At 49.3% G+C, this 27,979-nt stretch overlaps 1 protein-coding gene across 1 annotated transcript; it reads left to right on the forward strand.

The window, feature by feature from the left end:
• The first annotated feature begins 848 nt into the window (after window positions 1-848).
• On the forward strand, window positions 849-27,604 carry LOC118693728 (heparan sulfate glucosamine 3-O-sulfotransferase 3B1-like). The gene is made up of 2 exons (XM_036394532.2): window positions 849-1,374; window positions 26,561-27,604. The coding sequence occupies exons 1-2, from the start codon at window positions 932-934 to the stop codon at window positions 27,177-27,179; spliced, it is 1,062 nt and encodes a 353-aa protein (XP_036250425.1). The 5' UTR covers window positions 849-931; the 3' UTR covers window positions 27,180-27,604.
• The last annotated feature ends 375 nt before the right edge of the window (window positions 27,605-27,979 follow it).

Genomic DNA, 27,979 nt, shown 5'->3' on the forward strand with positions numbered 1-27,979 from the left:
AATACAGCACAACAGAAGGTGCAGCAGATTGAAAAGCCAACTCATCAACAAAAAAGGCAAATCATAGTATCACAGCATAGCTTGGGTTGGAAGGGACCATTAAAGGTGATATAGTCCAGCCCCCTGCCATAGGCAGAGACACCTTCCCCTCGACCAGGTTACTCCAAGCCCCGTCCACCCTGGCCTTGAATACTTGCAAGGATGGGCCATCCACAGCTTTTCTGGGCAACCTCATACAGTGTTCTATCACCCTCATTGTAAAAAAAAAATCTCCCCAATATCTAATCTAACCCTGCCCTCTGTTAGTTTAAAACCATTATCCCTTGACTGTGCTAAAAGGCTTGTCCCCACCTTTTTTATAATCCCCACTTAGATACTGAAAGACCACAATAAAGTCTTCCTGGAAACCTTGCTATCCACGTATCTGGGGGCAAGGAGGAGAAAAAAATGACTGAGATGCCCCCACCATCATGATGCCCTCAACACCATGATGCCCCCAGTGCCTGGCGACTCCCTGCAGCCGTGGGGGCACAGGGCACGGGAAATCCCAGCCTGGGAGAGAGCGTGCGGCGCACGGAGCCCCCGGCAGCCGCCCAGGGATGCCGAACGGGCCCGGGGCCCCGACGGCGCGGCCCCTCCTGCCGCCAGCCAATCAACACGTCCTCCGCTCCTCTCGCCCCGCCCCTCCTTATTATGCGAGAACCCGCGGCTGTGATTGGCCGAGGGCGCCGCCCGTCCCCCGGGCCCGCGCCCCGCCCCCGCCGCTCTGCCTGTGCTCCGGGCGGCGGGCGCGGAGCGGGCCGGGCGGCAGCGCCGGGCGGCGGCGGCGATGGGACCGTGCTGAGCCTCCGCGGGTGCCCATGAGGCGCCGGGCAGAGCCGAGCCGAGCCGGGCGGGCTCCAGCCATGCATCCCGGTGCGCCCGCGGGCACATGGGGCAGCGCTTGAATCGCTGCCTCGATGTCCCCGTCGCGTTGCCGCCGCTGAGGCGGAGGCTGCTGCTGCTCTTCATCATGCTCTTCCTCTGGCTCTACATGTTCTACTCGTGCGCCGGCTCCTGCGCCGGGCTGACGACCCGCGGGTCACCCGCGCCGCCCCGGGCCGCCCCGCCGCTGCCCCCGCTGCTGCCGGGAGAGCCGGGCGAGGAGAGCAGCCTGGAGGAGCAGCGGGCAGCGCCCGACGCCGGCAGCCCCATCTCCAGCTTCTTCAACGGCTCCGGTACCAAGCGGCTGCCGCAGGCCATCATCATCGGCGTGAAGAAGGGCGGGACGCGGGCGCTGCTGGAGTTCCTGCGGGTGCACCCCGACGTGCGCGCCGTCGGTGCCGAGCCCCACTTCTTCGACCGCAACTACGAGCGGGGACTCGCCTGGTACAGGTACGGGCCGGGCCGGGGCGGCCCCGCAGCGGGACGGGGCTGAACGGGATCCCAGCCGTCCTGCGCTCGCCGCCCCGGTGCGGGGATGCGGCCGCCCCGGGCTCCGGAGCAGGTTGGGGAGCGTCCGAGGCGAAGAGTAAATGCTCCGCTAAATACTTTCCCCCGAAAAATCAACCCCTAAAAATATAATAAACCCAGAGCGCAACTTGCGGTCTCCGTTAGCCCAGGCGGCGGCGGAGCGTCTGCAGGTTTTGCGCGAGCCAAACCCTATTTAATTTTTTTATAAAGGTTACATATTAATTTAATATTTTTAAACACTCTTATTCCGCTGTACTTCCCGGTCTTTTGCTGGAGCAAAAGTACTTTTCCTCCAGCTCAGGGTGTTGCTGAGGGATGACTGGTGTGTCTCTCGGGTCTGCACGGGCTGGCGGGCGGTGCGCTCAGCGACCGCGTGTTTGCGGGGTTTTTGACCCGTTTGGGTTCGGTTTTTTTTTGTTTGTTTGTTTTTTGGGGTTTTTTTTGTACCCATTAGGGTGGGACTTGACCCGTTTTCTCTTTTTCCCTTTTTTGTGTGGGGGAGGCGAGGTGGGGAGGATTTACCCATTTGTGAATTTTTTTGCACGTTTGGAGGGGATTTGACCCGTTCCGGGAGCGCTGCCTGGGTCTGGCAGGCGGCAGCTCCACGTTCCAGGTAAAACTCCTCACTCGCTGCCTGCATTCAGTCTCCGTTAACTTTCTCCTTCCCCGTAATCATCTGTGGAGCTGATCGATCGCCCGGCGCTGGACTGCGGGAGCGGTGTGGGGTGCAGCGGGTAACGGGCGCGTCGGGAACGGGATGAACCCTTTGCACTGGGAGAGAACTATAAATTTGTCCTTGTATCCTGTAAGGATGGATGTAATTGTAAGTGATTTTGCGAGGAGCAGCCCGGCCCGGGATGTCTGTGTGCGGGTGGGCTCGGCGGAGAGGGCGGCGGTGGGTGCGGAGGAGAAGCGCGATCGGACACCGAACGAGGGGCGACCCCCGTTTCGGTGCTTTTCTCACCCTTTTCCGACTGAAGTTTCTTTATCAGGGGTGTTTTGAATGTCTTTCTACTGAGTGTTTACAGGAATGCTAAAGAAGCCGAGATGAAAACTTTGAAGCTAAATGGGAGCTGTGAAGTTACGAATTGTAACCTCTTTGTAGTCTTGAAACTCCCACCCGACAAGTCCGCTTAGGTTTATGTCTCTTTTTTTTTTTATAATGTTGCCATCTCCCAGCAGTTAGTGAAATGAGTGAAGGATAAGATCTAATGAGGAGGAAGTCTTTGAAAGCCGTTTCGTTTTAGGAAATTCTGTCATCCCGGTGGAGTCTGTAGCTGTTGTCCCACAGCAGCCCAAATGAAACCTTTGTAAATTCAGCTGAGTTTAAAAATCTCCCATTTTAAAGAAGAACTTGCATATAACAGAGCAGAAATCCTGTCAGGATTTATCAGCAAAATGGTGTTGTATGTGTTGAACTCTGTTTTTAATTAGGCACCTAAATTAGACCATAAAATGGTTGATTAATCTTTTACAAGTAGGAGGTGGAAGGGGAGAAGGAGAGAATAATCTTTATGATTGAGTTCATCTGTTATCCCAGATGTAGTGGGTGAAAGCCAATATTTAAAGGATATACATTATTTTTAAATTTGGAGAACAGGTATTGTGTTTAGCTTCCTAAAGCTTCACCCTATCAGCTGCTGAATTTTGAGCAGCGTGGGCCCTATCCCTGCAAATATACTGTAGTTCTTCATTAGTATTTTTGCAGCAGGGCTGTTTTAGCTGAGGTCTGATGAATGTTGAGGTCTGAATGGTGATGCTCTCAAGCAGCAAGACATGCTGGAAGCCTTGAAATGAGTTGTGTGTGATTTACCCCGAAGATGGGAGTGTGTCTGGCTGTCTGTGGGACTGGGGCCTGCGTCAACTGGGGGGGAACTAATTATTGCAAAATACTTGGGAGAGGATGAAAACCAGCAGACAAGTTGTTATATATTGTGCATTCTTTCTAACTTAATTAGAATTAGATACAGAAGTTTGTTCCTATAAATTTAGTCATTAGAAGACAGATCCTATAGAGTAGTAACTCCAAGCTCTTGCTGACTTCAGTGAATCTCGGCTTCCCAGCACTCCTCAAGAACACGTTTATTTCTCCCAGACCTAATGAGGCTTTTATTTATTATCTTAGTATCAATAAGGAGATGTGTTTGTATCTTCTTGTTAGTGTTTCAGTACAGTTGGATTAAAGATGCTGTAGAAGGTGTGTGGTGTCAGCATGGTGCAGTGAGCTGGGGAGGCCTTGTCTTTATTTTTCAGATGCTTTTGCTCAAATCTACTCAACTTTGGAACTGGGGGAGTTACTGTGTCCTCAGCACTCAGAGTGCAGTGCAAATCCAATTGCCTGGCTTTGAAAAGATGAAGATAGAATTTTTGACCCATGTCTCATTTGAAGTGTATTTTAGCTAATTGACTAAATCTTTTATGTTTGTTAGGAGTTTTTGTTTGTTTAAGTTGTTCCTGGCATCCAAAAGCTTTTTCAGATTTTCAAGACAGAGGGGCATGAGACTTACTTGTTTAGCTTGATGGATTCTTATTTTTGGGTGATTGTGATTAATTCTGTTTAACTGCTTGTTTCTGCCTGAAGTTTTCATCTATTGAAAATAACTTTAGAAAGAGGAACCACAAACTTGTTCCTTGCTCCATTTTCTGTCGTGAAATGAAATCTGTTGGTTTGTTTCTGCAGTGTGGAATGCAGAACAGCATCAAGTGGTGCTGAGTATCGTTCCTGAAAAGCAGGGGGGAAACAGGACTTATTAAATGATTTTTTTTCGATAGTGAGATAACTAATATTTGGTGGAAATAACTTCTGTATGCACATTGCAAGGTTTTCTCCCCCCCGCCCCGTAATGAATACAGCATGTTAACTGCTTCTAGTGAAAATATGTTTTGTGACAGGGGAGGAATGGGATCCAGCCACTATTGCAAACTAATTTTATGAAGTGCCTTGAATTTTTGGGTAGTAGAGAAGTTCCCTCTTTGTGGCAGTAGGGAGTTCAGCTCCACAGCCTGTGTGCATGTGTCTGGCTGAGCAGCCTCAGGGATGTCATTGCTCTCTTTGGGGTTTACTGTAGAGCTTGGTGGAAGTGTTTCTTCCATGCATAGAAAATCAGTTGTTGAATTTCTTTTATGGTTTTCTTCATTTGATTCAACAATGATGCATTTGAAATGTCCTATGGACTTGAAAGCCTGTTGTCTTCTAATTATTGTAAGAAAAAATGATTGTCATTAGTGTTACGTGTTTTGGTTTTTTTCTTTTTTTGTTCTTATTTTCAGCCCAGTGGACTGTAATGCCCAGTCCCTCCTGTCTTGGGCTGGGTGTTGTCAGCCCTACTCAGCATCACTGATTTATATTTCAAGTCTGTAGCTCTCTGCTAGGAACACCTCTGCCGCGCCTGTGCCGGCTGTAACTGTGATAGCAGGACAAGGCTGTGCTCCTCTGCTTCTAGCAGTGCACCAGGGAGACCTCTTTTTTCTTCTTTTCTTTTATGAAAAATTCTTAAAATGCTAGTGGTTTGTCTTCCCACTACTCCTAGGTTGCCTTAATTCAAGTCCTTGCTGCTACTGGGTGATTTGGATCAGCAGGATCAGGCCCTGTGGTCTGGTGGTGCATGATAAACTGTTTCAAATATGCATTTCTTAGAGCCTGAAATTGTTTGGAATTTAGGGTGCAAAGTGCTGCTTGAAAGCAATTCCTGAATTGTGAGAAACTTCCTTATTTTTTGTATTTTTTCCCATGACCCTGCTTTGTTTTCCTCCAAGGAATTTGTGGGGGTACAAGCTGGTGCTTGCAATTGGCCAGGCTGTGAGCAAGGGAAGAAAAAGGTTAAAAGTCTGGGGTGAAAGCCCTGATGAACCAAATCTTGAGCAAGGCAGGATTTTGCCCCTGTGTTTGGCCATTGTCTATAATCTCTGCTTTAATGAAGGTTTAATACCTGCTGCTTAATTGCCTTCCCAGTGATGCATGGACCCAGCAGCACAGACAGAACTATGGTTGGTTTCCACTGAGTGTCACAGGATTTATTGGCCCCAGGAAGTGTGGGAACAGTCCTGATACTCCCAACTGGACTTTGGGTGCAAATGACTGCATCTGAGCAAAGACTGGTTCCTCCACTGCATTCCTGTGAGTTGCGCTGGGTCAGAACAAGCATCTCCTAAAGGACAGTTGTGTTCTCTGGGAAGGTTTTGCCAAACAATTTTGGTATTGAGATTTTATTTTCTTGACATGAAAAAAAAATTAAAACTCAACTATTACCTTGCAACTGGGGACTTTTAGTGGCCCCCTCAGAATGTGCATGGAGTTCAGTGCCTCCTTGGCCACTGCAGCGGCTCCCCACGATGTGTCCTGAGCTGCTGTGTAACGTTGGGAGGAAAATGGCCCCCAAAAGAAGGGCTGGACTGCTATAATCAGTCAGCAAGGCCCTTGTGTTTGCATGGGATCATTCCTTTAGATATGAGGAGGGTTGAGTTGTTCAAACAGATGGCAAAGATTATTCGTGTTGCTGGGGTTTCAGTGCACTGCTCTGTTTCAAGCATGTTGCCCGATATGACGCACGTGACAAGTTCTTCCCAGCACGACGCTGGGGGGATGACATTGTCTGTTGTGATCGGGTTTCATGGCCTCACCTGTTGAGCTGCTGAACTTTTCAAAGTTGACCAAGCGTTGGGGGTGACGGATGCGGATGGTGGATCTGCCTGGCTAATCGTGTTAGTGCAGGACCCCCTGGCCTGCCGGGAGCATTGTGCTCCTTGGCATGAAAATGATGGGAATGAAAACCCACGGGCTCAGCTCTGAGTTTGGGATTTATTACTTTTTTCTTTTCAAGTGGACCATGGCAGGTGTCTGTAACACACCCCGAGCGTTGGATATCTCAAGGCACTTCCAGGCAAGTCTTTGTTTTTAAAAGCATCCAGCAAGCCCTGCGTGCAGTGGCTATAGAGACTCTACCCAAACTACTGTTCTTTGGAGCTGTATTTCCAATCTGCTGATGATAAGAATGTCCTGTATTTGGGCCTCTCTTGCTGCTGCTCTGTTCACTTGAGCTTGGGTTTGGGGCTATTTAATTAGGAAGAAGTCTAATTTAGTGACCATTCAGAACAGGATTCATGTCTCCTGGTGGTATGACCATGGGTGACCAATGGGTTCAGGTGATAATGAATGGGCCAGGGCCACGTGGGATGGGTAACATATGGGTTCAAAGAACAACAAATAGTGGGGCACGTTGTCTCAGTGGTGTAATTAGTGGGTCAGGGGCTATCAGCTACTACCTGTTGTCACCATGTGGTGCATGAGGACAGGCTGGAGAGGCTTCTTCCTTGGTTTGTGGGAAATGACTAAGTGCTGTGCTGGGTCCTGACTTGCTGCTGATGACTGTACTGGGGCTTGCCCTAACCATTGCAATTCCAGGTCTTTCAGCAGCTTGCTGTATGTTTAATTAGCTTTCCAGAAACACCATGTACTTTTTAAAGGTACTCAGCCCAGCAGCAGCCAGAAGGCAACGGAGTAAATGGACCTTATCTTAGCTTTCTTAATGGAAACAAGGGGTCCTGTGACAAAACATATTGATTATCAGCAGGCTCAGAGGAAAGGAGGGGTGAATTCAGGACAGGCATTTGTGGTGGTGTAACTTTGCCTTCAAGGAGCTGCTCCCAGTCTGAAGGTGGTGAGAAGTAGGGCAGAGACAAGTGGGAAAGGGCATCACATTGTGCCATGGGTCAGATGAGGGGAAGAAATGGAGGTCAGGAGCACAGTCCCTCTGTCTCCACCTAGGGAGAGCAGGGTCTGCTTGGCTGGGATGTGCGGTGTACCTTAGTCCATTCATAATAGTGATCCAGTGGGGACAATCTCTCCTGGTGCCATGCTGGCTGTGAGTATTCCCTGTGGTTGTTTTCCTCCTAGGAATAGCCATGAAGGAGGAGGAAATTACCTCAGTGATGACGATTTAGCATGTGGTGCCCCTGTACTGGGAAAGTCCAGAGATGAGGAGGGACTTTTGGGAGCTGGCTTGCTTGGCTGCCTGACCTTTCTTCCTGGCCCTGTGGCCTCAGGAATCATTCAGACAAGACCAGAAACTTTGGTGTTTGGGACTTCAGATGATGTTGGTGGGAATGTTAGAGAAAAATAGATGTACAGGTGGTGCTTGCAGATCTCACACTGATTTCTGGTAAATGAATAATTTCATTTTTAAAATCTTTCTGTCAAGATATGTGAGCATGGCAGTGTCCTGCCACGTGGTGGCTAGAGAAACTTTATTTAGAGAAAAATAATTCCAGGTTCTGCTCAATGCTTTACATCTGCGTTAACCTCCTTGGAAACGCCCTGGAACCAGCCTGCTTCTACAGCAGTTTTGTTTTCTTCTCTCCATACAGAAAAGGGAGGGAGGAAGAACATCTCTATAGAGGGATGGTGTGACCTAGCCCTGGCACCAAGGGAGTCATGGCTCTGTTTGGCAGCAGGTCTGACCCAGAGTTTAATTTGCAGCCTGTCTGGGATGCAGAGCAGCGTGGCTGACCCTGCCCTCCATGTGGCTTGTAAGGTGTCACGCAGGGAGCCTGGCTTTGCTATCCCTGTGCTGGTGGGTGTCATCCTCCCTTGTCCTGGTCTTATTGTGAGTATTGTGCTGATAAAATTCCATAGGTCAGAGCTGTAATTTGGCCAGTCTTCTCTGCTGGTACAGGGGATTTCTACGAATACACCAAAGTGGCTGGTTTGTAATAAAAGTGAGCAGTTGTAACCTTTCCCTGGAACTGACACAGACTTTGCATTCCTGTCAATGCAGCAGGCAGCTCTTCCACAAGAGAGGGAGAATTATTGTGCACGGGCTTTCATTTTATATGCCAATGTACAATATTATAGCTGGATGTGTGCATTTGACAGATCCTTCCTAAAGGTAAACACAAGGCCAAATCCTGCATTGCCACAAATGTGGTCCAACAGTACGGAGTATGACTGTATTCTGCTACACTAATTCCCTTTAAAAATACACTTTTTCATGTGGGAAGTTGACTCTGATGAGGAGACGAGTCTTCAGCAGCATGTGGTGACAGAGACTGAACCAGGTTCCCAAACATGACTGTGTCTAACGCAGTCCAGAACTCTGCCTAGAGATGGGCTCCAAGACCAGAAAATGTCCCCACAAAAACCAAAATCTGTTACAATTACTAACTTCAATAAAGTATCTTGACAAGTTTTATATTAAAGCCCCAAGGTTTCAGCCTCTTTTGATTATCAAACGCAAACTTGCGTTAAAGCTTGAAAGTCTTGAAACTTGAAAACTTAAACTTCAAGTGAGGGTGAATGGCACAGGGAGGCATAGGATATCTTTGGAAAAGTGTTCATTTAGTGAAAGGGCAATTGTGCTGGAGTTATGCTCCAGTAATATTTTTGATTTGGAATGGGGTCCAGAGGCTGAGCAGGCTCAGAGCATGGATCCTCTTGTCACTAGGGGGAGGATGAAACCCCAGCGTCTTCCTAATAAAGTGCTTTGCTTCTTCACTGAGCTATGAAATATTAAAAAAAACAACTGGCAAGGCCTGCAGCTTTGGCATGCCTGCCGTTTGTTTTTCTAAAGATGTATTAGACTTGGAAGGAAATCAGGAGGTGTTGGAGTAAACAGGAGGTGTGTCCCAGCCCTTCGGTCCCGGAGTGGCTGTACACGGTCCTCTGTTTGTACACAGCTGTTTGTACACAGGGCCATGAATGCAGTTGCTAAACATGAATTGCAGAGGGACCCTGTGACTGTGCTGTGCCCCATGTCTCTGCATGTGGGAACAAAGGTGCTGCCTGCCACTGAGGTGCTGCGCCTCTGCTCTGAACCCCTGCACACACCTCTGGTGCCATGTTCAGTGAATTGTGCTAGATCAGAGCCAGTGTCCCGAGTGCTAGGGGGCTCCATCTTCCACAAGTGGGTTGGAATGGAGCAAGTTCATGAAGGTCTCACCTGTGACCAGTGGGGCAGTGGTAGATGTCTGGGTGGCTCTGAGCATCCCTGGGCTCCTGCTCTGACTTTACTATGGCTGGACCAACCAAAGCAAGCTACAAAAAGCCAGGCAGCCTGAGCATTGCCCCTTGTTGAGGACATGCTTAGCAAGGCCCATTTTCCCTTTCCCTGCAGTGCATTGACTTGCTGCAACTTAACACAAAGCTTGTAACACCTTTTTTTCCTCCCATTTTAATTTTCCTCTTGAGCTGGTCTGGTAACTAATGAGCCTTGGGCTGTCTGCATGGCATTTGGAAAAGCAGAGGGAATAGCTAATACAGGGTGTTGAGCAGGGAAGGAAGCCTTGAGAGGAGATATCAGCCTTGCCAAAGCAGAAGTGGAATAGCCGGTTAGGGTTTCAGCCTGCAAGCCCAAAGGGGCCAGGAGCTGCTGTGTGCCCCGGTAATTGCAGAGGAGCCACCAGGCACACACCGGAGCCTTGGCCAGCTGCCCTGGTGCACTGCCACTGCTGCCTCCCCCTGGAGATGCTTCCAAGGTCAAACTGCTCAATGCAGTGTAATAATTAATTGGGCTATATATAAACAGAAAGCTCATGTGGTCCTAAAGTAGCTTAAGAGCCCGTGGGTTTCCTCTTCTCCTCCTTCCTCCCCACAGTCTTCCTCTTCTGGGGCTCCTCTGCGGGTGAGCCCTGCAGTTGTCGCAGGCTCGGCTGTTCCAGCAGCGCTCACAGTTGGGTTAAGCAGCTGCACAGCTGGGTCAGAGCCCAGAAATGACGGGGGCAGAGCAATGCCTGCTCTGCCCCACCCAGTTCCCCCACCAAACCCACTGCTGGTGCCGGAGGACAGGGCACATGCCAAGTCTCTGCCTTCCCAGAGTGAATCCCTTCACTCAGTGGTGACGCCTGATGGGGAAGAGCCCCGAGCTGGGAGTAGCTGCTGGCATTTGCCTTCAGTAACAGGCGTTCCAAAGCCCCTCTTGCTTTGAGACTCAGTATAGCAAGAGTTAAGCTGGACAGCTTGTTCCCAACATGGGGAAGCTGCAGTGTGGAGTTCAAAACCTCCCCGAAGGCATATTTGTGTGGCATTTGCAGAATGGAGGAGAAGAATAAGATGGGCTAGGTTTCCTGGAAGAGCTACGAAAACTTAAGTTTGTAATGAGGCTTGAAGCTAAACCCAAACAATTGCTTGTCTTGTGACTCCTGGGGAGCTGAGGTTTGTATGGTATCAAAATTGATAATGCTCTTTTATTCATTTTCTCACGTATTGATATAAAACTGATTGAAGCTCTCTCCAAACTCCAAATGTAAAAATTTAGGGATAACATTTGTTTAAGCTCTTTGTTATTTCCAATGTATCTGCAGAAACATCTTAGTGAAAATTAAAAATCAGATTTCTTAATCAAGCATTAGTGATTATGTGCTGTCAAGGCAGTTGGAGAAGGGCAGGGCAGCTTCCAGCTCTTCCAGACCAGCCCAGGTTTTACAGCAGGGGCATATACATGCCCTGAACCCATCAGCAAAGTCTGGCCCTTGGTTTTGCACAGGGAAATCCTTGAAAACCAAAGAGACCCCATGTCTGGCTCCAGGAGTGGGGCAATGAGCATCGTCACTGCCCATGTTTGCTCTGGACCCTCTTCTGCTGCTTCCTAGGACATTTCCTGATGCACATCTAGGTGACTGAGGGCCACCACCAGGGCGAGGACTGGTGGAGGAGATGCTCGGGGTGATGGGCTCCATGTGAGAGGCTGTGTTTTGGTAGCGTAGGTTGTTCATCTCCAGCTCCCTGGCTCTCCAAGGCAGAGCTGACTTCTCTCACTTTTCAAGCACCAGGCTGCAGCTACATCCTGGAGATGAAGGCAGAGAGAAAGGACTTTGAGAGGCTCACAATGGAATCCCAGAGCAGTTCAGCTGGGTCAGAGGGGGTTGTGCTGTCTCTTTAAGAACCCAAGGGTGTAGAGATCAAAGGTGTGGGTGAGTCAATTACAATTCACATTTGGTTCATCCATATGTTTGGGTATTTGAAAAGCTTCAATAGTCACCCATTTTATATCTCTTATGCCCATTGATTTGTTAATCTGACACTTGGTTTCATCTGAATAATAATAGCTGTCATTCAGAGTCCTCAGTGTTCAGGGAAAAGTCATTTCACTTGGGTTGTGCTCTAAGGCCTTGGCAGACTGGTCCACGGTGCTCTTTATGTACAAGGGCTTGAAGGACCTATGGATAATTCAGCCCCATGGCTGGCTCTGGAAGGAAATTGGCTCTGAATGAAAGCAGGGTGGGATGCTGGAGGTTGCTGGAGGGCTTTGGCACGTGTAGTTTTACTCGTAAAATCCTTCCTGGTTGTCAACATAGCCATGGACCTGCCATGGCAGTGCATGGGGTGTGAGGAGATGGCAGGGTTACACACAAAGACAACCCAAGCCATCAGAAATGGCAAACAGGCCCTCTTAAATAGTGCCTGAGTGCTTGGACTAGATCAAATCATTGGTATGGCCATGTGAAGTCTCTAATTATGTGAATACCTTTTTAATGAGAAGCAGTGCTTTGCATCTGTTGTACTTGCAGCAGAGCATCTTCACCAGCTGAGCCTGCTCTTTAAAGAGCTCTTGGCTGGGTGTCATTGACTGTTTATGACCATGCCAAGATCCCAGGTAATGACTGGGCAGAAAGGCAGTCTGCAGACAGACCTGCTCCTTCATGTTTCCCTAATTGGCACCTGTCTCCCTCCTTCACTGGGAATTTCTCTCCTTCCCAAGGCAGGTTTTGTTCCTTCTGCTTTACCCCGAGTCCTGCTGTGTCATTGGGGGTGCAGGGATCTGGTGGCACCACAAACCTGCCACCTGATTGCCTCAATGGGCATGCTGGATTTTAGTCCTGGAAATTAATTGTGTTTTCTCTTTGGATGCTTGATGTGAGGTGTCAAAGGGAGGGGAGAATCAGGAGGTTCATCCTGGCCTGACTAGAGATGTTGGTGGAATAAATCTTATTTTGGTCAGATGTCTCACTGCCCTGTTTGCCACAGAGAGATCTTGACTTCCAGCACTACTCCTTTATGAGAGCAAATCACAAATCCATTAACAAATGAGTTGAGGTGACAATCCCATTTGTGCTAAAATGCATTTAGGGATCAGTACTGAGAGGATCACCGGTGTATTAATTTGCCAGGCCTTTTGTTCCAGTGGGTGGCAAAATTAGCTCATCCCAATGAGGGTCACGCTGACCTGGTCAGTGTCCAGATTAGTGATGGTTGGGGTTGGTGCCACCCCTCCCTTCTGAGAAGGAAGCAGGAGACTTTCAGAACTTAATAAGGTGTTTCAGCTGAGAATAAAGTCTAAACCAATTTTAAATTCTTGACCCACTCAATGAGATGCTAAGGGTAGTGAGCAGCTGGTGAGTACGGGACATGCTTGGTTGGTTGAGCACCCTCCTGGTTTTCCTCTGATGGATTTGTTCTTCCCTGCTGTTACTGGCCACGGGAAAGGCCTCTGATGGTCAGAGGGGCACCCCCTTCCCTCTCCCACAGCTGAGGAGAAGCCTCAGTGCTGCACAGTTTCAAGGCTGGTTTGGGTGTTGCTGAAGAGGCAGGTGGAGTCGTGCAGCTGAGGGTTGACAGAACCTTGTTGGCATTACTTGGCCTGTGAACATATGTAGATGATCAGAAAGGGCAGGAAAAACCATAACTTACTTTCTTCATAATGAAATGGAAAGCTGACTGTTTTCTGTGCTGTTGTTTTGAGGTTCTTTGCTCTTCAGGTGGTGTTGGATGCCTGTTGGATCCCTTTTGGTGCAGAAAGTGAATTCCTGGAGATTCTGCATGGCTTTTTCATAAAACTGTAGATGTGAATGTGTCTCAAGATTTGTTTCAAGCCTGGTCTGGCCCTGGCCACCCTGTGAGATCCCTTCCCACATGCTGTGGAAGAGCTAGTGGTCTCTGGTTCAGATGTGATATGGAAGTTGTTCCAGAGCATGTCAATGCACAGAGGAAAGTGCTGCTGAGTGAATAAAGTGTCCCTGCTCCCCCTCCCTGCTTTGTTATGTCCATGCTGAGGAAGAGGAGCAGGAGCAGAGCTGCCACCAGTCCCTTTTTGGGGCTCTAACTCAGCACTGTGTTTCAAGCCTGCCTTTGGCATGATGTCTTACTGCAAGGGTAGACAAATCAGGGGGGATGCTCGCCCAGCATGAGTTATGATCCAAAGGGTGAGAGCTGGGGTATCACTCAGGTCTCCAGAGTCTATCAGGAGGCTTTTTTCTCTAATCATGGCTGTAAAGACCCAGAGCAGGAAGGCTGGGCTTAATTAGGTGAGATGTGTGTCACGGTGGCAAACAAAGTCCTCCCTGTGCAAATGCTGGGCCACTCGTGCAGGTGTTTTACAAAAGGCAACATTATCAGTGTAACTCATTACCTGCCCGTGCAGGCACACAGATTAGGGCATTTGTTTCTGTGTTGGGGAAAATACAAAAGACCTTTCAGCAGGGCTGTGATTTATGGACATTGCATTAGGGGAGCATGGTCTTACCTGTATCTTGCTGGAGTGGCTGTTGACTTGTATTTCCTTTTGGAGTTGGCTCTTTGCTGTGTGGGCTGAGGTTTTTTTCCCTCTTTCTAGCAGAGTTGGAGCAGGTGAAATGTGGTGGCTTGGCAGTGCCCCAGAGGAGAGGCAAAGCCTGGGAAGTTCATCTCCTTGTAGTGCTCTCCTGGGTAGAAATTTGTCAGGTGTTTCTGAGTGTCAGCAGGGCTGGACCAGGGTTTGCCACTCACATTCAGCTGCTTTTTTGGTGGCTGGAGAGAGGCTGCTGCCATGGTCACTACAGGGTTACTTAACCAGAAAGTTGATTTATGAGTGTGTGCCATAGAAATCTATATCCATATAACTGACATGGACCTGCACCCTAGAATGGCCCAAGCCAGAGGTGGTTTCTGTTGAACCAGTTCCTTTTCTGGGAAACTGGCAAAGTTCCCTATTGCAGCAGGGCTACAGAAGCAGTGTGGCAGCGTGTTGCTGCCGTACAGATGACTGGGGGTAGGAGATGTGACCATCTCCCCTCATTGATTACACCACATGTGCTCTCTGGGTCCAGATTGAGGTGTACCCTGCTCGCTGGGCTCCCCACCTCCAGCATGCAGCAAAATGAGTCACTGGAACAGGGCCTGGAAGAGGAGGTACTGTAGGGATGAGGCAGGTGGGATAACCTCCTGGGGGCCACCTGGATTGGGAATACCTGCAGGTGTCCTAGCCAGGGGCAGGAGCCTCAGAGTGCTCTGGTGTCACAGGTGGAATGAGCCAGGAGGATGTGCTGGTCCATGTGCAGTGGTGGGTAGTTCGACCCTTGGATGAGTTCTGGTGCCACTTGGTTTGGGCATCTAATTCCTGAAACACCTGGTGCTCCTGGGACAGCAGCAGAATGCCAACAGGCTGTACTCTTTTTGCAGTGCCAACTCTGTGTGTCTCAGTACCCACTTCTGCCTCCCCCAAATCCCAGATCCTCACATCTCTGGGGCTTAACTGGATTATATTGCTCCCTTAACTGCAAGAAATTATTTTCCCAAGACCTAGGAGGAAGAGAGATGTCTTGAAGACCTGTAAGGAGCAGTGCCCCGGGGGGTTTAAGACTTTGAGAGGATTAGTGCTGTTGCTACAATTAAGAGAGCAAATTGGTGGGTGTGGGAGCAGTTTGGGGCTGTGGAGTCGATGGCTGAATGTACCACCAGTACTGACTGGTGCTCCTGCCACACTGGGGATTTGTGCCTGAGCCTTGGTGGCAGGGAAGGGGTGAGAGGGAAGAAGCTGTGGTGTGAGCAGTGGGCATTGGTGCCTCTTGGACATGTCTGAGTGGCTGCTGTGGGGCAAGAAAGCTGGCAGCGAGGTGTAGGCTTTGGCTGGGACTTGTGGGGACAGCCCAGTTATTCTCCTGATGGAGCTTAAGCCAAACCCCTGAGATCAGAGTCTCTGTGTTCATGTGGACTGTATTAGCCCACATCTGCTGCAGGAGACCTTCCTGTCACCTGGGTACCATGGATGTGTTTTGGATATCCTACCCTTATGATTTCTTCATATGCTTTTAAGCCTCTTCCAAGACAGGCTTCCTTTGCTTTCTTTGCACAGGCCTACTCTGAGCGAGCAAACGCCTTGCAAGATCGGTGGGGTTTTTGTCTTTTTTGTCTCCACAATTAAGCCAATAACTCCAGACCCTGACTCTCTTACTTTGCTGGCTTTTCTCTGGACAAGGACATTCTGTGCTTGCAGGTGCTTACCCAGTCCAGATGCTGGTTTCAGCTCTCATGAGGGCAGGATTGGTGCTACTTAGGTAAAGCTGAGTTCAAGAATTTATGTCTCTGGTGCAAGGATGTGTTGAACTAGCACTCTTCAAGAGCAGAACTTTGTCTTGCAATGAGTCTGTAAGTGGATCTATCAAATCTTTACATAGTAGGAGGTTAGTACACATAATGTTAACTCTAGGCTATAAATTCTGGAGGGAGGAGAAGTTGCTGGTCTTTCTGGTTGCAAAAGAGTAAGAGGCAGAGGCAGTCCAGAGAATTTATTTTTTACCAGGAATGAGTTGTAAGCACTGAAATCTCTCTGGATGCCTAAAATTCCTCCTCTTTCCTCCCTTTCAGGCTGTTGTCTGTTTAATTTATTGAGAAAAATGTTTCTACGGCTTTGCAATAAACTCTCGCACACTGTGACAGTAATCTTGGCTTGTTTCAAGTCTGCAACTGGCGCAGCTCTGGAGCAGTTGCTGATTTCCCAGAGCGAGCAGAGCTAAGCTGCCTGCTTCTGGTGCAGGGGCTGGGGACTCACACTGGTGCCCTCCAGGTGCCAGAAGAGAGGGAAGAGGATTACACCGGTGCAACTGAGGCACTCCTGCAGGGATAAATTCCAGTTAAACACTCCAACGGGGTGTATGAAGAGCTGACATGGAGCAGGAATAAAACACACCGTTTGCTGTAGACAGTTGGTGCTGCGATCTGCTGATAAAGGGACTTTAGTCCCAGTTTGTCAGTCAGCTCAGTCATATTTCCTGCTGAGTTTAGGGGATTTTTCCCCCTTAAATCATGAGTTTCACAGAACTTCCCTCTCCCTGCTCTGCTTTTAAACAAAACCAGTCTTTTTGTCCTTTTTGGGGGAAATGGAGACAGATTAGAGTTATCTCACATGACTTGACCGGTGGGCAGCACAGCCCGGCGATGCTGGGCAATATTCTAAAGAACTCACCCATGAACAGCAATTAGCTTTTAATTGTGGCACTGCCGCCTGCCCGGGGCTGCCGGAACAGCACCGGGAGCTCTTTGTGGCCGGAGCGGCACCAAGGGGACCCTCGGCCATGAAAGGGGAGCGGCGGTGACCGAAAGGGATAAGATGCTCATTTCAGCCCCACCCCCTTACTGCGCTCAAAAGCTCTTATTTTCAGAGCAAAGCACTATTGAAGCATCGGGACAATGGAGCCCAAATCCTGCTGGGGGAAGGGAGATGCTGGCAATTGCACCTTTTGTTGCTTTTCCTTCTTTATTTGCCTATGGCCTCCCCCATCCCACCCCTCCAAGAAATCCACATAGATGCTCGCTAGATGATAATGAAATCACTTTCTTGGGACCTTGCTAATAGGATTATAATTATTACTGGAGATGAACTGGAGTGAATAGAATATTTACCATTTCATCTTAAATTATTGTAAATCCCTCCAAAGCAGCCCTTTGATATGTAAAGTGCTGCTCCTCTCTCCCCCGGTGAAGATAATTATTTAGTGGAAGTTCAGAGCTTTTAAGTATGGTAAGGAGTAGAAAGAGGCTTCCGTGTTTACATAAAGAGAAGAGGAGGGCCTGTGTAATGAACTGGGGACGTTGATGAATATCTTGCCTGGCTCCAGCAAAGGAGGAGGGAAAGTTCTTGCTTAGCAGTTGTAACATCTTGCGCTGTTATTTGGGCAAGAGGTAAAAAAATAATTGGAAATTTAGCTCTTCCTAATCCACATCCCTGCAGCCTGTGTTCAGTTGGTGCATGACCTACCCAGTGACAGTGGCAACATTCTGAGTTTGTTCTGTAGAGCTGGAGGAATTTCTGTTGGAGGAATGACCAAGTAGCCTGGGCATCCTCAGCCTGGCAGAGAAATTCCTTGGGGGAAGGTATGGTGCTTGCCAGACTTGGAGCTAGGCTGGAGATGGAGGGAGGGGTGGACTGGTGAGATGGTGCAAGGACTGGGGCTATGGTGTGAGGGCAGGGGCTGGTGAAAATGGGCAAAGCAAGGAGCTTCACCTTGGATGGGCTGTGCATGCAGAGGTTCAGGAGAAATCATAGAATGTCCTGGGTTGGAAGGGACCTTGAATATCCCCTCATGTCATTCCCCTGCAGGGATACCACCCACTAGACCATATTTCTTAGGGCCCCATCCAACCTGGCCTTGAACACTTACAGGAATGGGGCAGCCACCTAGACAAGGGGTTGGAAGAGAGTTCAACTGAGGATTGTTAGGTGGATGAAGTGCATCAGGCAAAAGAAGGCCTCTGGAGCTGAATTTGGATGGAGGCTGAGAAAGCAGTAGGGGACAGCATGCTGCTTGCCCCATTCCTGCTCTGCCCTTTCCCTCCTCTGGCTAGGGCTGGAGATCCCCAGGCCACAGGAGAGAGGGCCACAAGGAGAGGACTGCACCCTGTGGGCACGTTCATGTTAGTGTCTGCAAGGAGGGTGCCCTTCTCTCAGCTTTCCAGGGTGGTCTCGGCTCCTTGAACCCTTCCTCCCAGAGGCTGCCCTGCATGGAGCGTGAGCTCAGGTGGGAAGGGGGATTGCCCCAGTCAGCCACCTCCAAGGCCCTTGCATCCTTTGCCAAGGAGCAGGCGTGTCCCAGGAGCGATGATGACATCACCCATCCATGGCCCAGGAGTCCTTGTGGAACCTGGGCTTCTCTGTTGTGCTTCCTGGTGAAAGCACAAGCCTGCTCTGGGCAGACAAGACTCCCAGCAGGTGTTTCTGCTGATCTAAGTTATTCCTGCTCCATAGGTTGCAGCTATATGGTACACCGTATGTGGCACTTTGACATAGAAGGCAGCAGCCCTGCAAGGGATGGCATGTCATATCTTGGTTATGAGACTGCTTCTAATTGACCCATTTCATCTCATGCAGTAGGGAAGGCATGTGGGTGAGAGTTGTGCTTTGTCTGGCACAGGGTGGGAGGCTGCCTTTGCAGCAGAGGCTCATGGAGCTTGTTGTACCCATCGCTGTTCCCAGAGGCACAAACCCTCCATGGATCAGGCCCTGCTTTGTCTAGGTTGGTGCTCAGATGCTGCTGCAAACTGTCTGCTCAGCTCTGTGGCTGGGTTAGCTCCTCATGTCCCAGCATAGAGAGGGTCAAGCCTCTGTGGTGGCTCCTAGGTCTGATTTGAAGGCAGTGACTTTTGAAGAGTGAATAAAGTCTTTTATTTAAAAAAAAAAAAAGCAAACAAACCTAAACCCCAAAAATATCCTAAGCCATTATATTTGCTGTGGTGTGTTGCCCCCTCCTTGGGGCACTTCTTGCTTTGATTTGCCAGGGCCGTTTGGTTCATCCCAGCTGTGCCACGTGCAGTGGGGACGAAAGGGCCATCTGCCACTGCCCTGCACCTCCCCACTCCCCAGACCTTTGATGGATTTTTTCATCAGCATCAAAGGAGCTTAGATCAGGCTCCACAGCCAGACTAGAGCCTGTTCCTCTGGGGCACATCTTGATGCCACCCATGGCCACCAGCTCTTTGGTCCCATTGAAGTCCCAGAGCACCTTCATCATGGGTGCTCTTCACACACAATTACTGTCCTCTCTCTTCTTTGATCCCCAAAATTCCTCAGCAAGTGAAGGGCAACTAGCAGATCTGGGGACAGGGAGCACGGAGGGTGAGAAAAACATTAATTTCAGGCCGACGTATTTTTTCCCCCTTTCCCTCCTTCTTCACTTACTCCTTCCTCACCCCCAAAGTTCATTAATTCCCATCATCTGGTTTGTGTAATCATCGTGGCGAGTGCTCGACGGAGCTGGATAGGGTTACATCCATTTCAAAAAGGCCGAGGCTGGTTCCCAGCCGTTCCCTTTTATTGTTGTATAATTTGCCAACCCAAACAACAGACTCCTGCTTGAGACAAAGGCACACATGTTGCTCTTACCACTGGTCATAAAAAAGCAGAGACTGCCTGCTACTGTACAGGTCTGTGGTGCAACAGCAGCTGAAGCCAAGGAAAATTTTTTGTAAGATGATGTATCAAATAATAAAGCAGCAAGCACTCACACCCCCAAAGAGGAATTTGCTGTTGTTTCTCTCTCTACTTCTTCCTCTTCCTCCATCTCCCTCATTGGCCTTTCCCATTGCTGTCACCAGAAAGCAGAGTCAAAGCCAAGCAGGTAATTTTGAAGCCAGTTGACCTATGTGCTGGTGGCAGGGTTTGTGATGTAATTAAAACGATTTTATTTTATTTTATTTATTTATTTTTTATTATTTATTTTCTTTATATTACTTTAACATTCTTTCCCAGAGCTGGTTAGGTCCTTGCTTTTAAGGAGTATTCCTGGGATCCAATGGTTTTGTGATCAGCCATGCAGGCAAAGGGGCCTGACAGGGTCGGGAGGGGACCAGTGTGGTGGCCTCAGGAGCTGAGCTGGTGATGCTTTGGGGTTTTGATTGATGAGCATCTGAGCTCTTGCTCGTGGTCAGGTGCCAGTGTGTGCTACAGCTGTGTGGTTTGGATCCAGCCCCTGACTGCTCTTGCCAGCACTGTACATTTTTCCTGCTTTCTGACAGCAACATGCTGCCTTGCAAACTGGGAGCAACTGGGTATCACCTTGGCAGAGGGGATGAGCCATAAGGCAAAGCTACCACCAATGGAGGTACCACCCCATCCTTCCCTGGGTGTCTACAGCTCTTTTCCAAGATATTAGAATTAACTCGCTCTGCCTAAATTTATTTATTGATATGGGGAGGAGAGAAAAGGCAGAGAAGCAGCAGGAACTAGAGTGAGAATTGACTGTTGCAGTAAAGCCCTCCTAAAAATGTTTCACTTAAGATGACAGATGGACAGATCGACTGCAGTGTGAAATGAGCCCTTTGGCTTTGGTGGGATCCTGACCAGAGCAAAGCTGAACAGGACCATGCTGAGGTGGGAACAGGGCACCAAACTGCCCCTGGGGTAGGGACAAGGCAGAGGGAGATGCAGCATGCTGGAAAGAATCAGCTTCTGAGGGGATGCAGCTTTAATCTCCCTCATCTTCTGCACTTGGTTCCTCAGAGCTGTTCCAAGACTGAACAGGCCACTGCTGAGCCTGTTTGCTTTCCAACCTGTAAATTAAAAATGCAGAAAAAAATCTTCAATTCATCATGTGCATTAAGTTGTACCATGTTCTGTGTTGTTCTGTTACTGGCTGTACTTTAGCTTGGTGTCATCTTGGGTTTTCAAACCCTCTGTCGTTACTCTGCAGGCTAAAAAATCTGTTTTCCCCTAGGATAGGAGAAGAACTTTGTTGTTTACCTTTTGTATTTCTATTCACCTTCTCACCATAACTTTTCAATCTAATTTATGCAGTTTCTTGGGAGGATCTGGGGGGCACTTTCCCATGAAAAAAATCAGATTGTCAAAACTGGGTTTTCTGAAAAGGAATCACTTTTTGCCTTCTTGAAACATCAGTGAGGAATGGGACAGAAACTTGTCAGAGATAGGTCAGATGCTTTGTGTGTGCAGTGCTGGGCTGCAAAGCAAATGGTTGTGGGTTACAGACATTAATTTGGCATAAATGTGGCTGATGTCCCAAATAATTTGACTTGCTTTTCCTCACATTTCCCATGTTTTCCTTGCTTCTAGGGAACAGCTGTGGGGGGAAAGTCTAGAAATTCTGTGCTAAAGTGTTCTTGCTGTATTTGCTGGCAGAGCTGCTGTGGGGACTGCTGTGAGTGCACTCCATCTCCCCCAGGAGAGTTTTATCACCTTTGCCGAGGGAAACTGAGGAAGCACAGAGGATTGAGGAAGTGTGGTGGTGTGGAGCAGAGAGGTTGGAGACTGGAAGGTGCCATTGCTGCAGCTGCATCACAGGACAACCCGGTTTTAAGACTTACCTGTGGGACTTATTACTTGAATTTGTTGGAGCAGGGGGAACATCTCCCAGAGTGGTGCTGGGTAGCTCCAGGGGCTGGATAGGAATGGACGCAGCATGAAACCTTCCTGAGAAAGAAAAGCCCATTGCTCAGCTCTGGAGCTCCTGCTGGGCAGCAGGACACCTGAGCGAGCTGGGCCTTGGCTGGGCAGCCTGGTGCTGACCCCAGGCAGACGGTCCTGGCTGCAGCCCGGGTGAGCCCTGCCCTGGGCTCCGGCAGAGCAGGAGGGTTTATCCCAGCAGGTGCTGGCTGTGGCAGGAGGTGCATGGGGAGGCCAACAGACGTCCCCAGGGATAAAACCAGACACCACAGCTGTGCTCTGCCCTGCACTGGGCTGTCCTACCTGTGGCAAATAATGCAGCAACAGGTTGTGGGGGTCCTCTCACCCCCTGGCATGTTCCTTCTTGAAAAGTAGCAGCAGATTAGCCTGGAGCCCCTCTGTGCGGACAAAAGCTGCCACAAAGGGCATTAGGCTTCAGGATTGGATTACCATGTGGCCACCTGTCATCCCCACTTTGTAAATTTATCTCACTCTGGGTCTGATTTTCACATTGGAGAAGTTTGCGCTTAAAAACCCCCCCGCCCAGTGCCTTTCCAAGCAACAGCCTGGCTGAGTTCATCTTAGTATCCCTTCTTATTCCAGGCTTCAGAGCTGCATGGGGCTGGGGATTAGGGCTGTTTGAATGAAGAGAGCCTTTATTACATTAGTTTAAGTGGTTAATAGGTAAAGTAGGCCAATCCATCTTTAGACTAAGCCTATCACTTCGCCTACGAAGGGTGTAGGCTTCACCGAGGAAATGTTCATTAAAGGAAAAGCTTTTCCTCTGTCCCTCTTGACATGTTAATAGCTCAGGGTTAGGGGCTTGCTCTTTGCCTGTGCAAAATTCATAGCTGTGCAAAATTCATAGCTGTGCTCACGCAGCAGCTTCCTCCCCTTGCTGGGACCCAGCTGCTGGCAGCTCTGCCCTAGTCAGCAGTGCCTTCTGGCTGGGCTGGGTGGGGAATGAAGGATGCTGGGAGTCTGCTGGGAGTCTGCTGGTGCTCCTCATCCTCATTTCCTTCTTCCATGCTCAATAAGCAGGTGCCTCATCCCTTCCCAAGCAGGGAAGTGGGGATGGAGTTCAAATGACAGGTAGAGGCAGTGCTTTGGTGCTGGGACTCTCTGCTGTGGGATGTTCTCAAGGCCAGAAGTATTTGTGGGTTTGAAAGGATTAGACAGTTCATAGTCACTATGAAATAGGATGATTTGGATGCAGATGCTGTCTCCAGAGGTCTTTGAACTCCAGGTTGCCAGAAGGCAGGAGGATAACAAGGCAGGAGGGATGGCTTGCCAAGGTTTTCATGCTGTATTTTCTACTAGTTTCCACTATGGCCCTCAGTGGTGTCTCTATCCAGCCCTGGGGCTCAGTTGAGCTCTCTATTTCCCACAGCCTGGTTCCCTCTCTCATCTCCCTTTGCTCTCCTGTATGGACAGCAGTGGTAGCTGCACGTCTGCCTTTCTCACCTTGTGTCAGGCAGTGCTGGCAGGAGCTGCCCATGTCTCCACGGTGCCTGAGAATCCTCCATGGAAAAAGAGACTCCACAGTGGTCACAAGCTGCCTTGGGTGATCTGTATCCACCTGACCTGAAAGCAGGTTTCTGCTGGACCCCAGTCCTTTCTGCCAAGGCGCTGCATCCCGCCAGGGCATCGTGGCTCCTCACCATCACAGCTCCTCTTTCCCCTCCCAAAGCAGCAGCTGTAGTTTAGCATGGCCCTTCCTGTCTTGGAGCCCCAGGAGTAGATATGCTCAGCTCTGGATCTGGTCCTCCTCCCACCAAAGTGTATGTCCAGTGTGTTGTGTTGGAGCTGCAGGGCTCTGCTGGGCCAAGTTGCCCTTCTCCAGCTGTGGCTTGAATGTGAATAAATTCTTCTTCTTTCCACCACTATGAGTTCAGACCAGCCAACGTACCAGTTCCTTCTGTCCCTGAGGCTCTGCTGTCTCTGGCTGCCAGGATGATGGATGGTGCCTCTGTGGGAGATCATGGAAACCATGGGAAAGCTCCCACAACTGACATGCCCATGCAGTAAAACTTTGCTTTCCTGGATGTGGTGTTGTCAGAGGTTCAAACAACCTCTATGGGCCACAGTATTTGGCTTCTCTTGCAGCTGTCTTTCTTTCATGCAGCCACTTTACAAACAAAGCAGAGTCTGAGACAATCTTGAGGGTGTCAGTTTTGGGCTGTGCCTGGCACCCATGCGGTCCAATGAAGGGAGAGCACGAGCAGGGGCCCGAGGGCTGTTTTTGGTGGATCCAAGCCTTGTACATGGGATGAAGGTTCTGCTTCTACCTCTGGTCACCTCAGCCCATGTTGGCCAACCTGAGGGCAGTAGGTGTGTCAATGTGCCTTGTTCTGCTTTGCTTGCTGTGATAGGTCACCAGCAAAATGTTCTTAAATTGCCAGGAATTTAGGCCCTCTCCAAAAATAACAATCTGGGAGGTTTGGGCTTGCCCAGAACTGAATACTTTCAGCCACAAGTGCAGTGTGGGCCCAGGAGATGAACTGCTCTGCAAAGGGGCTGATGCCAGGCCAGTGGATGCCTCTTAGGTAAAGAGTTACTCCCTGCTTTCTTCCACTTATGGTGAGCTCCTCTGTATTTGCTGAAATGCTAATTAAGAACCTGTGTTTCCCAACTGAATCAACTGACTTGGCACTCCATCCCCAGCAATTTCCTCCTGTTTCACAGCCCTGCCCAATGCCTTTCTTGTGCAAGGAGGGGAAAAATAAACCTTGCATCATTCCCATGAGACTGATAAATGCTGGCTGTAGTAGTCCTGGGGGAGAAATCAGTCCCAAAATGCAGAGCCCCATACAACCAGCAATCCAATGAACCTGACCTAAAGCTGAAGGGCTTCAGTGGAACACAGGCAACCTGAGAATGTTTTGGGAAGCTTTCTCCTCTCTAGACAGGTCCCAGGCCATTATGGACTTCATGGGTGGAAAACAACCTCTTAAATCAAGCTGAAAACCAGTTGGTGGCCAGGCAGGATGTAGAACTTGGGTTTAATGTGCCCATAAAAGGGGACACCACTTAATGAGCAAATGTTGAAATCTACCTCAGCCCACGACAAATTTAAGAGTTGCTCTGAGTGTTATTGACTGGCCCTATTCTGTGACAGCATGGGGTTGCAGAGTTGGCCAGAAAGGCGAAGGATTAGTCAGAGTTTTATTCTGGTTGCTGGTTTTGGCACACATACTAGCTCCTGCCTTCCAGAAGCTCTCACATCCCAGGTATCTGGTAGACCAGCGTGATTTTTATCTGCATGTGAAACTCCACTTGTGTGGACTTGAAATCCCAGCCTTCAGGGCTGCCACCACCTCTGGCCATGACTGGAGGTTCCACAAGCTGATATCCCCTTCCTCCACAGTCCACCTCGTCCATTACCACTCCTACCCGAGTGCCATGCAGGTCTGGCACAGGGATTGTCTCCCATCTTGGGACTGTGGAGAAGGGGCTTTATGGGCAGCCCGTAGGCACAGCTCACAGGGAGGATGGAGGTGCGGCCCCTGGGTGCTCCTTGCCAGTAAACACATTGCACAAAGGCAATGCCAGAGGCTGGTGAAGTAAAATACCAGGTACAGTGTGAGCTCACCAATGGTTGCATAAGCAGCTACTGACCAAATTTCATAGACATGGGATGATTTTCGATGCAAACAGACCTCTCATTCCTGGATCCCCTGTTATTTGCCCTCAGAACAGACTGGTCAGCTTTCTTCCCTTGCGTTCTTAATAAGGGCAACCATTGGCTTTAGCACAAATTATCAGTGGCTGTTTTAATTGCAAGAGCCCTGGTGATTTTTGCTGTGGAAGCATGAAAGCAGTCAGGGAGGAGATGGCTGTTGGGAGCAGCCTCTGTGTGGTGTCCTATTGCTGAGGGAAGCACAGCTTCAGGCTTGCAGATCACACGCTGGCTGCTTATTTCTCTGTGCTGGGTGGATGCTTTGAAAACTTAATCAAGTTTTATAACTTTAATTTCATACTTGACTCGCCTTTTGCCTTTTCTTTTCAACTGTCTCTCAACCCAGAGTAAATGAGTCCATTAGGGCTATAAAGGGAAAGAACTGGCAAACGGTCTAAAATATTTTAGCTTGCCTAGTGAATAATAGGAAAAAATTACTCTTCCTGCTTCATGCCACTTCCATCAATTCTGCAAGCTCCCTACTCTTTCCCCATGTGGTTAATTAGGAATAGGCAGGGAATAAGGTGGAATTGCTGGAAGCTTTAAGTTTTAAAAGTATTTTGTGAAGGAATGTCCTGCCCATGTACTGAGGTTGTGTTCTCCACAGTTGTACCCCATATCCTGACCTGCTGTAGCCCGTGGGGCAGTGCTGGAGTGGGGTTGTCCTCATTGTCTCTTGGACTGGGATGTGCTGAAGATGCCATGGGCAGCTCTTGATGCCCTTTCTTGCTCATGTGAGGAAACAAGTGATAGGGAATAGTAAAGCAGGGGGAGAAACTGGATGCAAGAGGACACCTGTGAGTGAAGTCCTGCTGTTGGCAAGCCAGAGAAAAATTGCGCCCTCTTGCCTGAATTGGGAAAAGTTTTGCATTTGGAATGCTGAGGGAAAATGAGGTGGACTTACTCAAGTGATCTCCTGCTTTTCTGCTGTACCATCCTCTCATTCCCATGGGGAAATGAGCTCTGGATTGGGGCTGAGGTCTCAGTGGTGTAGTCATGAGCCAAAACAGCCACCTCAGGTGCAGCTCAGGACCCATCCTGACCAGTCTAGAGCTGGTGTGGTACATTCAGCCATGGTCCAAGCACAGAGTGTAGCTCAGCTAATCCACTCATGAATAACTGGGGGATTACTCAACTGGATTTCTAATACAGTGGCCTTTAATAATAATCCTCCCTTAATCCCTAAATCAATGGGAAATGGATTTGTCTGTATGATCCAAATGGCCTGTGAAGGCATTCTAGGGAGAAGAATTCTTGTGTATCTATGTGTGAACATACCTGTAAATGCATATGGATATTTTTGTTCCTCTTCCTTGCCCTTCTGACCCATGTCTGTGTGTTTTGCTGGCAGGGAGCTGATGCCCAGGACACTGGAGGGGCAGATCACCATGGAGAAGACCCCCAGCTACTTTGTCACCAAGGAGGCCCCAGCCCGCATCTCCTCCATGAGCAAGGGCACCAAGCTGATCGTGGTGGTGCGGGACCCCGTGACCAGAGCCATCTCGGACTACACCCAGACCCTCTCCAAGAAGCCTGACATCCCCACCTTTGAGAGCCTGACCTTCAAAAACAGGACTACAGGCCTCATAGACACCTCGTGGAGCGCCATCCAGATTGGCATCTACGCCAAGCACCTGGAGAACTGGCTGCTGCACTTCCCCATCGGGCAGATCCTCTTTGTCAGCGGGGAGAGGCTGATCAGGGACCCCGCGGGGGAGCTGGGCAGGGTCCAGGACTTTCTGGGCCTCAAGAGGATCATCACGGACAAACACTTCTACTTCAACAAAACCAAGGGCTTCCCGTGCCTGAAGAAGGCGGAGGGCAGCAGCAAACCCCACTGCCTGGGCAAGACAAAAGGCAGGACCCACCCTGACATCGACCAGGAGGTGGTGCAGAGGCTGAGGGACTTCTACAGGCCCTTCAACATGAAGTTCTACCAGATGACAGGGCAGGACTTCGGCTGGGACTGAGCCTGGCATGGGAAAGTCCCCTGTTATTACTTGCCCAGCACGGTTTGCTTATATAAAGAGATATATATGTATGTAAAATGTACAGAAATCTATTTTATAATAATTTATTTTTAATTCCTAAGCAATTAATTCACTAAGCTGCCTAACCACACTGGCTAGAACGGTAGCCTGTAACCTATTTAACATTCCACAGTGTTTAATTCTAATGCCTCTCCTTTCCTTGTTTTTTTTTCCTTCTTCTTTCTGTTTGGTTTGGTTTGTAACAGACAGTGCTTCCACTTTTCCTAAACAAAATTTGTATTTAAAAATCAAAAGGAAGGAGGGAGGGAGGGAAAGCACAAGTTTATTTTTGTTACGGGTATCTGGCCTTTATAAACGGTTGCTTTCCCTATTCCCGTGTCCCAGTCTCTGCTCCGCTGTTGTGCTCCCTCATCCCACATTTTTCTGGCTAGTTCCATGGCCCGGGGGGTGTTTCTCTGGGGTGGGTGGGAGGAAGGCTGGGCATCCCTGCACCCCACATACCTCTGCTGAGCAGCAGCATGTTTTCCCAGTGGGTGTAAGCCTGGGAACACCAAGCCAAGGGCTCCTGCTCAGGATTGCCAGGAGGGCAATGTGCTCTTCTTCCAGCAGAGAAGCTGCAGAGCTGGTTGCAAAGGCAAAGCTCTCAGTTTTCCTTCCTGCTTTTTGTCCAGGAGGTTCTTTCCCACAATCCCTCTATGCATTTAAAATCTTTACTGCAGGACAAATGTAAAATGCTGTGTCTGTGTGTGACAGAGCGACTTGCAGAAAGTGTTGCTCCA

Source organism: Molothrus ater, chromosome 19 (assembly GCF_012460135.2).
Source record: "Molothrus ater isolate BHLD 08-10-18 breed brown headed cowbird chromosome 19, BPBGC_Mater_1.1, whole genome shotgun sequence".
NCBI lineage: Eukaryota > Metazoa > Chordata > Aves > Passeriformes > Icteridae > Molothrus > Molothrus ater.

Coding starts and splice junctions, on each gene's coding strand:
- LOC118693728 (XM_036394532.2), top strand. CDS start 932: ATGGGGCAGCGCTTGAATCGCTGCCTCGATGTCCCCGTCGCGTTGCCG. Junction 1,375..26,560: donor CGGGGACTCGCCTGGTACAG/GTACGGGCCGGG, acceptor TTTTGCTGGCAG/GGAGCTGATGCCCAGGACAC.